The 15999-nt window shown below is 36.9% G+C and overlaps 1 protein-coding gene across 4 annotated transcripts in view; it reads right to left on the bottom strand.

Annotated features, from left to right (window-relative positions):
• LOC114626377 (complement factor H-related protein 4-like) overlaps nucleotides 1-12837 on the bottom strand; it is a 79944-nt gene extending 67107 nt beyond the window's left edge. For all 4 annotated transcript variants that reach the window (XM_028773763.1, XM_028773765.1, XM_028773764.1 and 1 more), the window contains exon 1: nucleotides 12707-12837. In XM_028773763.1, coding sequence (XP_028629596.1) covers nucleotides 12707-12779 — 73 coding nt within the window. In that variant the 5' untranslated portion in view covers nucleotides 12780-12837. The remainder of the gene's footprint in view (nucleotides 1-12706) is intronic.
• Between the last annotated feature and the right edge of the window lie 3162 nt (nucleotides 12838-15999).

The raw sequence follows: 15999 nt of genomic DNA, 5'->3' as shown, positions 1-15999 counted from the left end.
CATTTTTATAGCTGATTCCTTGAGACAAACTATTCTTTAAAGTGCATCATCAGCAGAGGTCTTTAAATCAACCCCAAATACCTTGATATTTTATACTTTTCCAGTTGCAGGTTGTGACCCTACCAGTATTGATGTTTTTCTATCACATTCTTGATTCAAGCTACTCACAACATTGATTAATATATTTACCATTCTCCATAAGTACTCATGCATCTCACTTTTTATGACACATCCAAGGATCTTCTAATTAGAACTGTTAAGTTTCATTCTACTACATTTTCAATATGTCACAAAAGATCAATTTGTGGGATTTCTCTTAATGCAGATTCATGATTATCATCCCCGGTATTGTTCCAGTTTTAAATATGTACTGTATTTCTCCCAATACAGTAAACCACCTGATGAAAGAAATAAGCAACTAAATAGGCCCGAGAAGAAAGCATTTCAAATTTTAAGTAGAAAAAATTATTTAATGGAATTACAGTGGGACTAATCATTTTTATCTTATTCAGGAAAACATCAGAAATTCCACTGTGAAAGCTCAGATTCAGATATATTTAGGTTACAGAGAATCTGGATATTTTTGGATAAGACTATACTGTAGCAACTAAACAATAATAGAGTTTGAGACCCATTGCTCTACATAGATTCCACACTTGTAATTGTAAACCTACTCAAAAATATGGGCAGGAGCTTAATCCTGTTATTAAGATACACTGGAATAACACTGAATAATCTTCTAAATATAAGAATCAACACTGACAAAATTAATCAGAGCTGCCTCTCTTTTCCAGAAAGCTATGAAGGAAGATTTACTAATACACAAAGTACTGAGGGAAACTAGTAGGCTGACAGTAGACCTCTGTACTTTTAGGTCCATAACCCCCTTCCCGACTCCGCCCCCATCCTGCAACTCCCAGTCTCATCTGTGGCTCTCCAGCAGAAATCTTGCTTACGGTCTCTCTTTGGACCATATATATCTTCTCCAGTCTTTCTTACCCAATCTCATCCCAGTATGCCAGATTTCAACACCAATAAGTATACCCTAAGAAGACATCATTTTGAAGAGGCTGTGAGGGGACTACTACAACCATGATGAAATCATTGAAGAAAGTTTGTAGACAAACTCAAGCCAACTTTCTTGCAATACCCAAAACAGTTAACCTGAAGATGATTTTACATACAACTGGCTTACAGCTAGACCTTATGGAAGTATTTTCTCTATTGAGTTTCCCTCTTTTCAGATAACTCTAGCTTATATCAAATTTACATACTAGTAGCTAGCACATGTGCTGAGTAAGCCAGGAAAAGAGATCCATAGGATATTTCCTACCTGGTAGCACATAGCCATCACATTCTCTTAATGTCCAGAGAGGAAGGAAAAACAATGGGAAAAAATACACCTTTTATAAAAGTATAAGAAACTTACAGAACACCAAAAAGATTTTACCTGAAAAAAGTACTTTTGCCACATAATAATCAAAACAATAAATGTAAAGAACAAAGAACATATATTAAAAGTCACAGGAAATAAGGCCCGATAACATATAAAGGCAGGCCTATTAGAAATATATTTGACATCTCAACAGAGACTCTAAGAGCAACAAGGGCTACACAGATATTATGTAGATTGCTGAGATCACAGATGCCAAATTAGACTACCATACCCAGCAAGTCTTTCAGTCATCCTAGGTGGAGAAAACAAGGTATTTCATGATAAAATCAAATTTAAAGAGTATCTATCCAAAAAGCCAGCCCTACAAAAGACATAAGAAAGAAAGTTCCAACCCCCCAAAAATAACCACACTTATTGTCTTAGGATTTTACTGCTATAAACAGACACCATGACCAATACAAGTCTTGTAAAGGACAACATTTAATTGAGGCTGGCTTAAACGTTCAGAGGTTCTCCCTTTGGATCATATATATCTTCAAGGCAGGAACATGGCAGCATCCAGGCAGGCATAGTGCAGGCAGAGCTGAGAGCTCTACATCTTCATCTGAAGACTGGTAGCATAATATTGATTTCCAGGCAGCTAGGATGAGGGTCTTAAGCACACAACTACAGTGACACAGCTACTCCAACAAGGCCACACCTACTCTAACAGAGCCATATCTTCTAAAAATGACACTCTCAGGGACAACCATACTCAACTCTCTGGTCCCATAGGCTTCTTCAAACACATGAGTGAATGGGGGTCATACTTAGCCTTAGCATAATAAAAAAAGTATGTTTAATCCAACTTCCAAAGTCCTCATAGTGTATAGCAGCCTCAACAATGTTAAAAGTCCAAAGTTCAAAGTCTTTTCTGAGATTCATCCAATCAGTTAACTGTAATCCCCAAGGGAAGACAAGAAAACAGCTGGGCAAACTCCTTATATCTCCATGTCTGAAGTCGAAGTGGTCTTCAGATCTCCACTCCTTTTTCATCTTTGTTGACTGCAATAAAATTATTTTTCCTGGGCTGGTTCCACTCTCTGTTAGCAGCTTCCTCAGGAGATATCCTATGGCTCTGGCATCTCAAAAGTGTCCCAAAGGTCCATCTTCCCTGCTTGCTTAGTCCTCTGGGCCATGCCAAGCTTCCCTGAGCAGCCTGCTATCCCAGGAAGACCTACATTCTCTTGCCAATCTTCTCACACCTTCATCAGACCAACAGATCCTGAACCATACAGGTAAACTTCCCTTCCTCAAACTCTCTTCCCTGCTCTTTGAAACCTCTAGGCTGATCCAAGCTGCCCTTTGCAGCCTGCTATCCTAGGCAGATCTCCACTCTTCTGCCACCTCTCTGCCATGTCTACTCCACCATCATCAGGCTCCTGATGATACAGGTAAACTTCCCTTTTACAACCCATCTTCCATACTCTCTGAGCCCTCTGGGCACAGCCAAGGCAAATTGAGCAACCTGCTATCCCAGAGAGACATCCATTTTCTTGCCACCTCTCTGCTGACTTTCATTGGACATGAGGCTCCTGAACCATACAGACCTTCAGGTCTAGAATCATACAGCCCATGAATACCCACTAGAGGCCTGCCATACCATGACCATTGAGGCTCACCCACTCTCAATATCTACTACAGTAAGAACATCCAGGTTCCAAAATCATCCAAATGGCTAAAGCCCTCAAAACAACACAATTAACAAAAGGCATGACAACATGACACCTCCAAAGCACAGCTATCCAACTACAGCAGGTCCTGGATATTCTAACACCACTGAAACACAAGAAAATGATCATAAACCCAAACTTATAAAGATGATAGGGGCTTTTAAAGAGGAAATGAATAAACCCATTAAAAATACAGGAAAATACAATCAAACAGAGATATTTTAAAAGAAAACAAATAAATCTCTAAAAAAATATACAGAAAAATACAATTAAACAGGTGAAGGAAATAAGTAAAATTGTGCAAGACCTTAAAGTAAAAATAGAAGTCATGAAGAAAACTCAAACTAAGAGAATACTGGAGATGTAAAACCTAGGAAAGAAAACAGTAACAACAGACGCAAGCATCACTAACAAAATACAGGAGATGGAAGAGAGAACCTCAGGTGTAGATGATACATTAGAAGAAATTGATATATCAGTCAAAGAAAATATTAAATATAAAAAGTTACTGACACAATACATCCAGTAAATTTGTGATATAATGAAAAAAAAAAACCTAACCAAAATAATGATAGGAGTAGAAGAGGGTGAAGAGTCCTAGCTGCAAGGCCCAGAAAATGTTACAAAATCATAGGAGAAAAAAATTACCAACCTAAAAAAAAGATGCCTTTGAATACACAAGAAGCTTATGAACACCAATTAGACTGTACCAAAAAAGAAAATCCTCCTGTTATATAGTAATCAAAACATAAAATCTACAGAACAAAGAAAGAATATTAAAAGCAACAAGGGAGAAAGGCCAGGTAACGTACAAAGGCAGATTTATCATAATTACACCTGGCTTCACAGCTGAGACTCTAAAAGAGAGACAGTTCTGGACAAATATCTTGCAACCTCTAAAAATCCACATGTGCCAACCTATACTACTATACTCAGCAAAACTTTGAATCACCTTAGAGGAAGAAAAGAAGATATTTCAGGACCAGTTCAAATTCAAACAACAGAAAACACTAAAAGAAAAACCACAATGCAGTATGGATAACTACATCTAAGAAAACAGAAAATAAGTTATTTCATACCTCCAAAGACAAGGAAAGCACACACAAGCAACACACACACACACACCAAAATCAAAATAATGAAAAATAATAATCACTGATCATTAATCTCTCTCAATATCAATGGACTCAGGTGCCCCAATAAAAAGATACAGGCTAACAGAAAAGAATTGAAAACAGGAACCATCATTCTGCTGCATACAATACATATCTCAGTAATAAGGATAGACATTACCTCAGAGTAAAAATCTGGAAAAAATGTTTTCCAAGCAAACAGACCAAAGAAGCAAGCTGGAGTAGCCTTTTAAATATCTAATAAACTTTCAACCAAAATTAATTAAAAGAGACAGGGAAGGATACCTCATACTTATCAAAGGAAAAAAATCAACCAATATGGTATCTCAATTCTGAACATCTATGCCCCAAACACAAGGGCATCCACATTTGTAAAAGAAATATTGCTAAAGCTTAAATCTCACATTGAACCACACATGTTCATAGTGGGAGCATTCCTGATTATTAATGCTACTCAACTATGCTTGCAGACAGGTGTCTGGCATGGCTCTCCTTTGAGACACCACACCCAGCAGCTGACTCAGAATCACACACCCACAGCCAAACAGTGGGTGGATATTGGGGACACTTATGGGAAAATAGCAGGAAGAATTGCTGGCCAGAAGGTGATAGGAACTTTACTTGAAGACCAACAGAGTCAACTAACCTGGACCCTTGGGGCTCTCAAGAGTCTGAACCACAAACCAAAGAACATATACAAGCTGGACCTAGGTCTCCCCTGATATATGTAGCAGATGTGTATCTTTTGTCTTCATATGGGTTCTGAACAACTGGAGTAGGGTAATACCAATGGCTGTTTCCTGTACATGAGATATATTATTCTAGCTAGGTTACCTTGTTTGGCCTCAGTGGGAGAGAAATTGCCTGTCCTTGAAGAGACTTGAAGTACTGGGGTAGGGGGATCCAAGGGCTGGGGTGGGGGCACATGCTCAGAGAAGAAGAGGCAGGAAGATGAGGGAAGAATTGTGGGAGGGGGTTACCGAGAGAGTGTCAGTGAACTGGATATAAAGTGAACAAGAAAAAAATTAAAGTAAATTTAAGAAAAATCTCCCAAAGCAGAATTCTACCAGACTTTCAAAGATCTAATGCCCAAACTCCTCAAACCAGAAACAAAAGGAACATTGCCAAATTCATTTTAAGTGGCCACAGTCACCTTGATATCCAAACCACACAAAGACTCAACAAAGGAAATTACATACCATTTTTCCTCATGAACATGATGAAACAATACTCAATAAAAATACTGACAAACAGAATACAAGAATGCATCAGAAAGTTCATTTAGCATGATAAAATAAGCTTTCTCTCAGAGAAACAAGGATGGATCAACATACTAAAATCTGTCAGTTTAACATATAATATAAACAAACTGAAAGTAAAAATCCACATGATCATCTCTTAGACACTGAAAAATCCTTTGAGAAAATTGAACATCTCTTTATGATGAAAATCTTAGAGAGATTTGAGATATAAAGAGATACCTTAACAAAATAAAAATAATTTTCAGCAAGCTTATAGCCAACGTCAAATTAAATGTAGAGAAACTCAAAGCAAAGAATTGGACACAAAAACAAAACAAAACAAAATCCATTATTTCCATATCGATTCAATATAGTACCTGAAGTTTTAGCGAGAGTCATAAGACAACTGAAGGAGATCAAGGGGATGCAAATTGCAAAAGTCAAGGACGTATTTTTATTTGCAGATGATATGGTAATATATACTGGTGATCCTAACAATTACACAAAAGAACTCCTATAACTAATAAACATTTTAAATAAAGTAGCTAAATACAAGAGTAACTCAGCAAAAACCAGTAGGTTTCATATATACAAGTGGAAAATGAGCTGAGAAAGGTAGGTGGGATATACATAACCTACCCATAACATGACCATCCTACAAAAAGCAATCTATAGATTCAGCACAAACCCCACCAACATTCCAAAAACAATTCTTTACAGTCTTTGAAGAAGAAAATTCAACTCTGCTTCATGCTGGGGCAGACAATCCAAGGAAAGAGATGCCTATGAACATGCAAGAAGCCTACAGAACTCCAAATAGATATTCCTCCTGTCACATAATAATCAAAACATCAAATGTACAAAATAAATAAAGAATATTAATAGGGAAAAAGGTCAAGTAACATATAAAGGCAAACTTATAAGAATGACACCAGACTTCTTGCCAGAGGCTATGAAAGTTAGAAGATCCCGGACAGATGTTATACAGACCCTAAGAGAACACAAGTGCCAGCCCAGGCTACAATACTCAGTAAAACTCTGAATTATCATAGATGGAGAAACCAAGATATTCAGACAAAACCAAATTTACACAATATCTTTCCATAAATCCAGCCCTACAAAGGATTATAGATGGAAAACTCCAACACAAGGAGAGAAATTATTCCCTAGAAAAAGCAAGAAAGTAATCTTCCAACAAACCCAAAAGAAGATAGCCACAAAAATATAATTCCACATCTAATATCAAAAATAACAGAAAGCAAAAATCACTTTTCCTTAATATCTCTTTATACCAATAGACTCATTCCCCAATAAAAAGACATAGACAAACGTACTAGATACATAAACAGGACCCACCATTTTGCTGCGTACAAGAAACTCACCCCAATGACAAAGACAGGCATTACCTCAGAGAAAAAGGCGGGAAAACAATTTTCCAAGCAAATGGTTCCAAGAAACAAGCTGGAGTAGCCATTCTAATAACGAATAAAATCGACTTTCATCTTAAAGCTATCAAAAAGGATAAGGAAAGACACTTCATACTTCTCAAAGGAATAATCTACCAAGATGAAGACTCAATTATGAATATCTGTGCTCCAAGTGCAAGAGTACTCACATTCATAAAAGAAACTTTATTAAAGCTCAAAGCACACATTGTACCTCACATAATAGTGGGAAACTTCAACACCCCACTCTCAGCAATGGACAGATCATGGAAATAGAAACTAAACAGAGATATAGTGAAACTAACAAAAGTTATGAACCAAATGGATTTAACAGAAATCTATAGAACATTTCATCCTAAAACAAAAGAACATACCTTTTTCTCATCACCTCCTGGTACTTTCTCCAAAATAGACCATATAATTGCTCACAAAACAAGTCTTGACAGATACAAGAAGATTGAAATTATCCCATGTATCCTATCAGATCACCACGGATTAAGGTTGATCTTTAATAACAACAAAAACAGCAGAAAGCCCACAGATACCTGGAAACTGAACAATACTCTGCTCAATGATAATTTGGTCAAGGAAGAAATATAAAAAGAAATTAAAGACTTTTTAGAATTTAATGAAAATGAAGGCACATCAAACTGGAATTTATGGGACACAATGACAGCGCTAAGAGGAAAACTCTTAGCTCTAAGTGCCTACATAAAATATAAAATAAAAATAAAAAACTGGACAGGGCATACATTAGCAACTTGATAGCACACCTGAAACACTAGAACAAAAAGAAGCAAATATACACAAGAGGAGTAGATGGCAGGAAATAATCAAACTCAGGGCTGAAATAAACAAAGTAGAAACAAAAGAATTATACAAAGAATCAACAAAACCAGGAGCTGGTTCTTGAGAAAAACAAACAAGATAGATAATCTCTTACCCAGACTAACCAGAGGACACAGAGAAAGTATCCAAATTAATAAAATCAGAACTGAAAAGGGAGATATAACAACAGAAACTGAGGAAATTAAAAAAAATCATCTGGTTCTACTACAAAAGCCTATACTCAACAAAACTGAAACAATCTGGATGAAATGTACAGTTTTCTAGACACACTCCAGGTACCAAAGTTAAATCAAGATCAGATAAACCACCTAAACAGTCCCATAACTCCTCAAAAAAATAGCAACAGTCATTAAAAGTCTCCCCACCAAAAAAAAAAAAAAAAATCCACAACCAGGTGGTTTTAGTGCAGAATCCTACCAGACCTTCAAGGAAGACGTAATACCAATTCTCTTCAAACTATTCCACAAAATAGAAACAAAAGGAACACTACCAAATTCATTCTATGAAGCCACAATTACACTCATTCCTAAACTACACAAAGATACAACAAAGAAAGAGAACTTCAGAACAATTTCCCTAATGAATATTGATGTAAACATACTCAATAAAATTCTCACAAATCTAATCCAAAAACACATCAAAACAATCATTCATCATGATCAAGTAGGCTTTATCCCAGGAATGCAGGGATGGTTCAATATACAGAAATCCATCAATGTAATCAACTATATAAACAAACTCAAAGAGAAACCATTTGACACCCCTTCATGTTAAAAGTCCTGGAAAGACCAGGAATTCTAAGCCGATACCTAAACATAGTAAAAGCAATAAGCAACAAACCAGTAGCCAACATCAAACTAAATGGAGAGAACCTTGAAGCAATCCCACTACAATCAAGGGCTAGACAAGGCTGCTCACTCTTTCCCTACCTAGTCAATATAGTACTCGAAGTCTTAGCCAGAGAAACATAAACAACAAAAGGAGGTCTAAGGGATATAAATTGGAAAGGAAGAAGTCAAAATATCACTATTTGTAGGTGATATGATAGTATACTTAAGTGACCCCAAAACTTCCACCAGAGATCTAAACCTGATAAACAACTTCAGAAAAGTGGCTGGATATAAAATTAACTCAAACAAATCAGTATCCTTTCTCTACTCAAAGGATAAACAGGTTGAGAAAAAAATTAGGAAAATGAAACCCTTTACAGTAGTCAAAAATAATATAAAATACCTTGGTGTGAATCTAACAAAGTAAGTGAAAGATCTGTATGATAAGAACTTCAAGTCTCTGAAGAAAGAAATTGAAGAAGATCTCAGAAGACGGAGAGATATCCCATGCTCATGGATTGGAAGGATTAATATAGTAAAAATGCCCATCCTGCTGAAAGCAATCTACACATTCAATGCAATCCCCATCAAAATTCCAACTCAATTCTTCACAGAGTTAGAAAGAGCAATTCTCAAACTCATTTGGAATAACAAAGAACCCAGGATAGCAAAAACTATTCTCAACAATACAAGATCTTCTGGGGGAAATCACCATCCCTGACTTCAAGCTAAACTCCAGAGCAATATTAATAAAAACTTCATGGTATTGGTACGGAGATAAGCAAGATGATCAATGGAATAGAAGACCCAGAAATGAACCCCAATGCCTATGGTCACTTGTTCTTTGACAAAGGAGCTAAAATCATCCAATGGAAAAAGACATCATTTTCAACAAATGGTGCTGGTTCAACTGGAGGTCAGCATATAGAAGAATGAAAATCTATCCATTCTTTTATCTCTTTGTAGAAAGCTCAGTACAGTGGATCAAGGACCTCCACACAAAACCAGAGACACTGAAACTAATAGAAGGGAAAGTGGGGAAGACTCTTGAACACGCGGACACAGGGGAAAAGTTCCTGATCAGGACACCAATGGCTTATGCTCTAAGATCAAAAATGACAAATGGGACCTCATAAAATTGCAAAGCTTCTGTAAGGCAAAGGACACTGTCAATGGGAGAAATGCACAGTTCCATCTTTAATATTCTTTGTGTTTTATTTCCTAACATAGGTCTGTGTTAGTGTTTACTTACATTTACTTTTTTTTTTTTTTGGATAATTGGCAACCAACAGATTGGGAAACGATCTTTACTAATCCCACATCTGGTAGAGGACTAATATGCAATATATTCAAAGAACTCAAGAAATTAGATTACAGGCAATCAAATAATCCTATTAAATAATGGGGAACAGAGCTAGACAAAGAATTCTCAACTGAGGAAACTCAAATGGTCAAGAAGCACCTTAAGCAATGTTCAACATCCTTACTCATTAGGGAAATGCAAATCAAAACAACCCTGAGATTCTACCACACAGAAGTCAGAATGGATAAGATCAAAAACCCAGATGATAGCAGATGCTGGTGATGATGTAGAGAAAGAGGAACATTCCTTCATTGTTGATGGGACTGCAAGCTGATACACCCATTCTGGAAATCAGTCTGGCAGTTCCTCAGAAAATTGGACATAGTATTATCTGAGGACCCAGCTATACCACTCCTGGGCATACACCCAAAAGATGCTCCAACATATAACAAAGGCACATGATCCACTATGTTCATAACAGCCTTATATGTAATAACCAGAAGCTGGAAAGAGCCTAGATGTCCTTCAATAGAGGAATGGATACAGAAAATGTGGTACATTTACACAATGTAGTATTCCTCAGCTATTAAAAACAATGAATTCATGAAATTCTTTGGCAAATGGTTGGAACTAGAAAATATCATCCTGAGTTAGGTAACCCAATCACAAAAGAACACACATGGTATACACTCACTGACAAGTGGATATTAGCCCCAAAACTCAAAATACCCAAGATACAACTCACAGACCACATGAAGCTCAAGAAGGAAGACCAAAGTGTGGGTTTTTCAGTCCTTTTTAGAAGTATCAAAATACTCAAGGGAGTACATACAGAGACAAAGTGTGGAGCAGAGACTGGAGAAGGGGCCATCCAGAGACTACCCCACACGGGGATCCATCCAATGTGCAATCACCAAATATAGACACTATTGTGGATGCCAGGAAGTGCAGACTGATGTAGCTGTCTCCTGAGAGGCTCTGCCAGAATCTGACATATAGAGAGGCGCATGCTCGCAGCTAACCATTGAACTGATCACTGGGTTCCCAATGGAGGAGGTAAAGAGAAGACTGAAGGAGCTGAAGGGGCTTGAGGTTCCATGGAAAGAATGACAATACCAACCAACTAGCTCTCCCTCGGTATAAACTGGTAGCTTGGGAACATCTATGGAGGGACCCATAGCTCCTGCTGCATATGTATTGGAGGATTGCCTTGTCAAGCATTGGAGGTCTTTGGTCACCCAATGCGGGGGAATTTGAGGGTGGGGAGGTGGCAGTGAGTGAATGGGTGGGAGCATACCCTCATAGAAGCAGCAGGAGGGAGGACAGGTTGAGGGGTTCCACGGGGAGGGAAATGGGGAAAGGTAATAAAATCTGAAATGTAAATAAATAAAATTTCCTATAAAACAAACAAAAATTAACTTCATTTGAAAAAACAAAATAACAAAATTCCCAAAATAAACTATAACAATCCTGTAAAATAAGAGAACTTCCAGAAGTATCACTCTCCCTGATTTAATGCTGTATCACAGAATATACTAATAAAACAGCATGATATTCCATTACTACAGGCAAATTGGACATAGCAATCAAAATGAATACCCAGATATAAATATGCATAGTTGTAAATACCTGATTTTTGATAAAGAAGCCAGAAAAACACAATGGTAAAAAGATCATCTTCAACAAATATCTGCATATAAAAGAATGGAAATTGATCTATATTTATCATCCTGCAGGAAACTCAAGTCCAAGTGGATCAAAGACCTAAACATAAAACCAAACACATTTAACCTAATAGAAGAGAAAGAACAGCCATGAACTCAATGGAATCGGAGACAACTTCGAAAACAGACACTGATAATATAGGTACTAAGAACTATAATCAGCAAATGAGCCTCATGAAACTGAGAAGCTTCTGTAAGGCAATGGGCATTTTCAGTATGGAAAAATGTAGGATTCAGACTGGGAATTTTTTTTTCACCAACTCCATATCCAACAGAGGACTAATATCCAAAATATGCCAGAAGCCAGGACCCTCCCTCTTACCCTCACCCCCTACCTTTCCCCACCTGCACAATGTCCTGTGCAGCTTGGCAACCGCAAGACCCTGCCTGGCAGCTGCAGATAGACTTAAAACAGTGTACCATATCTTCTGAAGAATAGCAGGGAGACCATAACTCAAAGCAGTGTATCATATCTTCTGAAGAATAACAGGTAGATCATAATTCAAGGCAGTGTACCGTATAGACCATGACATGTTTCAAGGCACAGGCCAAGAAGATTCTGTACTTTTCCACCACCTGGCCCCTCTTACCCCCTCCCCTTGTAAAACATACTATAAAAAAGCATTTCACGTTCAAATACATGACTCTTGACAAGCAAATGTTTGCTTGAGTCCTTTCCTTCTCTTGCCCGTTCTTCTTTCAGGTTGCGGTCCTCCTCGCCCCCACGAATAACTGGGACCCGCCGGTCGGGTCATGCAAACAACATGAGAAAATAGACATCAACAAACCAAAACATACAATTAAAAATGGGGTACAGAGTTTTAGAGGACAGAAAAAAATGCTCATTTCATGCAAATTTCCCCCTTTAATTGCATATCAGAAACTTCATAAAACAATTAGTTTTATCATTAAAATAAAATATACCCTCAGTTTTCATTAAAATATCTTATATTTTTTTCTATTTCCAATATTTTATAATAAAATTAAAAATAACCTTAAAATAGTTCCATAGACATACAACAGAAAAATATATTTCACTAGAGAGTGCATGTTTCAAATCTGTTTCTGCATACCTTCACCTTTGGTAGTAGAGAGCCATGAGATTAGGAAGATACTGGCAAAGAGAAACAGGGTACAAAACCTCATCTTCTGAAGCCTAAAGCACTCCAGGCTTGGTGGTGCTTTTGGGAATCCTGTCTTTAACAGTGCTATGCATGACTTTGAGTTTCAGTGCATTACTAGCAGTTAGTTTGGTAAACATCAAAGGTCACAAGGGAGGGGCAAAACAAACAATGTTCAATCAGTGTTTTCACATCAGCACTCTGAGTTATATTTATCAACCAATATAATAGCATTCAGTTTCTTTGTACCAGTCTCCTAGTCAGCCAAGCTGATTTAGAAAGGAAGAGGAGAAATTAAATTTGTTGTTGCCTTCTAGGCATCATAGTTGAGTAGGACTGTTGCTTACTTCTCTTATTAGAAAGCCTGCATGGCAACTGCTGGTACCATGAATGCTAGTCCTTAGAGGAGAGGCTTTCAGAGCAGTTCCAACTTAGGGACATTTGAACTCTGTAATAAAGAACATGTCTTAAATGGCTTACTTTCCACCTCTTGGGGACAATGAGCTGCAATAGCAATAGTCTGTTATGCTTTGGGTTCTGTAAGATAGTCCTGACCAAGAACTCTAATGTGTCTTTCTCTTGCCTAGTGTTGGTGTAGTTTTTAAATGATCTTTGGTTTGTGAAGAGCCTAGAATAAAAAATTTCATTTAAACTATATATGTATATTCATACACGGAATTACATGAATTAAAGTTTAGGAATATGATTTTTTAATTTATTTTTTTATTTTTTTAAATCAAATCATAATTTTTACTTATTCTCACAGGGGTTATAAACACAAATAGGCAGGACGTGGGGAAGGGGAAAACACCTGAATGTGGGTGTTCAGGGGGAGTACAGATATCTTTCAGAACACTGTATCGGCTGGGTGAAGGTTCAGGGGACAGGTCACTACGACTCTGTCTATGATTCACTTGTCCTTATCTAAGTTGGTATTATCCACCAAGGCTACCTATTTACCAGGTCTATGACTACTCAGGCTGGTAAATTTCCACAAAAGCTACCTGTTTACATTAGTTTATAGCCCTCTCTTTCAATGTTTTTCCACTGAGACCCAAGACTTGGTGTTAGTATACATGTATAACAGGCCTATTGCTGATTTTAGGCCTATGACTGATTTTAGGCCTTCAGTGTATAAGCAGAGCTGAACCTGACATCTCCTCCCTTCTCTAGGTATAGAAGGGCTGTGGTGAGGAATATGATTTTATATGACTTTCCCATAAGATCCTCCCTCATTCTTCTGTATTTCTCTTTCCTGTTTTCCTAATTACTGCTTTCTCCTATTTTCCTTCATTCCACCTCTTAGATAATTTTTAACCAGGTATTCACAATTCTGTTGCTCTCTACCCTATTACTCTGGCAATGGTCTGTATTTAGTTTCCTGGCTTTTGCAGCTACTCTGGGATATAGACTGTCAGTGAAGAGATAAGAAAGAATATGGGATATTTGTCCTTTTGAGTATAGGTTACTTACCTCTATATGATCTTTTCTAATTCACTAATTACCTGAAAAAGTCATCATTTCACTTTTTAAAAATAGCTAAATGGTATTTCATAGTGTATATGTCAGGCATTTTCATGATCCACTCATCAGGTGAAGTATATTTAGCATATTTTCATTTCGTAGCTGTTGAGAATAGAGCAGCAACGAACACTGCTGAGCAACTATATGTCAGTTAGGATGTCAAGTCATCTTAACATATGGGAAGGTATGGTATTGCATGTCATGACATACATCTATTTTAGATGTATTGAGAATTCTCCACATTGATATCCATGTGGCTGAAGCAATTTGCAGTACTGTTAACAGTGAATGAGGATTCCTTTTTCCATAACCCTTCAGCGTTTGCTATCAGTTTTCATTGTTGTTGATAATTGCCTCTCTGATGGAATGAAATAAAATGAAAACTTGTTTTAATTTACATTTCCCTATTTGTTAGGGTTCATGAATGAATTTCTTTTGAGATATTTCTTAGCTATTGTTTTATTTTATTTTATTTTATTTTATTTTATTTTATTTTATTTTGAGAACTCTCTGTAGAGCCAAGACCAGGGAAATGGGGAAGATCTGACCCTTTAAAATAGGCACAATAGACTTGAAACAGCCTGTTATTTGACAGGGATACTTATCTGGAGACCATTTGACAAGTGAGAAGTGGATCCAAGTGGATTTACTGAAGCTTATGAGAATCTTTTTAAATTTACAAAAAGAGATAAACTTTAAACATGCTAGTATTACCACTATTTGTAATCTATACTGAAACCCACATAGTAGAGAAGGCTGTGTCATAGTAGCAGCTTGGGGAAGAGTTTTAGGTTAAAAGTATGAACACTCTTTAATGTGAGCTCAAGGAAGACAGAAAATTTGCGTTAAGCAGAAGGGGTAAATTCTCATTTGATGTTGATTTTCAGTATGACTACAGAGCATGAAAGAACAATATTCAGGATATCTGAGACTTTGTGAAAAGAAATAATCCATTAAACATACACACAGGGCAAGAAACTTAGATCAAACATACAGAATATGTTCAACAAAATTACAGAAGAAAATTACCCATATTTAGGGAAAGAGATCTGTGTACAGGTGAAAGAAGTATATAGAACAACACATAGGCAGGCCAAAGGAAAAGATCCATATGCCATATAGAAGTCAAAACACAAATATACATAATGAAGAAAGAACAGTTGAACACAGAAGAATGTTTTCAATACAGGGATGTAATGTTCCTATATAAGCAAATATATCAATGTATTGCAATAGAGAATATAATCAAGAACAAACACTGTGTGGTCATGTTAATAACCACAGAAAAATTACATGACAAATTTAAACTTTTCTCATACTAACAAACCTTAAAGAAGTTCAGGTTCTTTCATGGTTTTACTTGTATTTACCATTTTCTTTCTCAGAGTTGTCAAAACCCTCCAGCTTGTCTTCAAACCCTGATATTGTCTCTTCCACTTCATCCATTCTATTGTGAGACTTTCAATGGACAGTTCAGCTCCATTGACTGCACTGCCATTTCCCTTTCAAGCTTTATTTTATTTTTTTCCTTTAAGATTTCTATCTCTTTGCTGATTTTTTGTTTCCGAATCTTAAATTACATTTCTTACTTCATCCAACTGTTGGTTTGTGCTCTGTTGCCCTTTCAAGAGATACAACTACTGAGCTATTACCACATGCCAAGGTCCCATTGTAAAAATAAAGACAAAGTAACATAAACAAACCCCCAAGATGAGCTCGCC

The sequence above is a fragment of the Grammomys surdaster genome, unplaced genomic scaffold, assembly GCF_004785775.1.
Source record: "Grammomys surdaster isolate TR1022 unplaced genomic scaffold, NIH_TR_1.0 234, whole genome shotgun sequence".
NCBI classification, from domain to species: domain Eukaryota; kingdom Metazoa; phylum Chordata; class Mammalia; order Rodentia; family Muridae; genus Grammomys; species Grammomys surdaster.
Note: the sequence above shows the minus strand (reverse complement) of the source record. Positions and strands in the feature narration are given on the sequence as shown.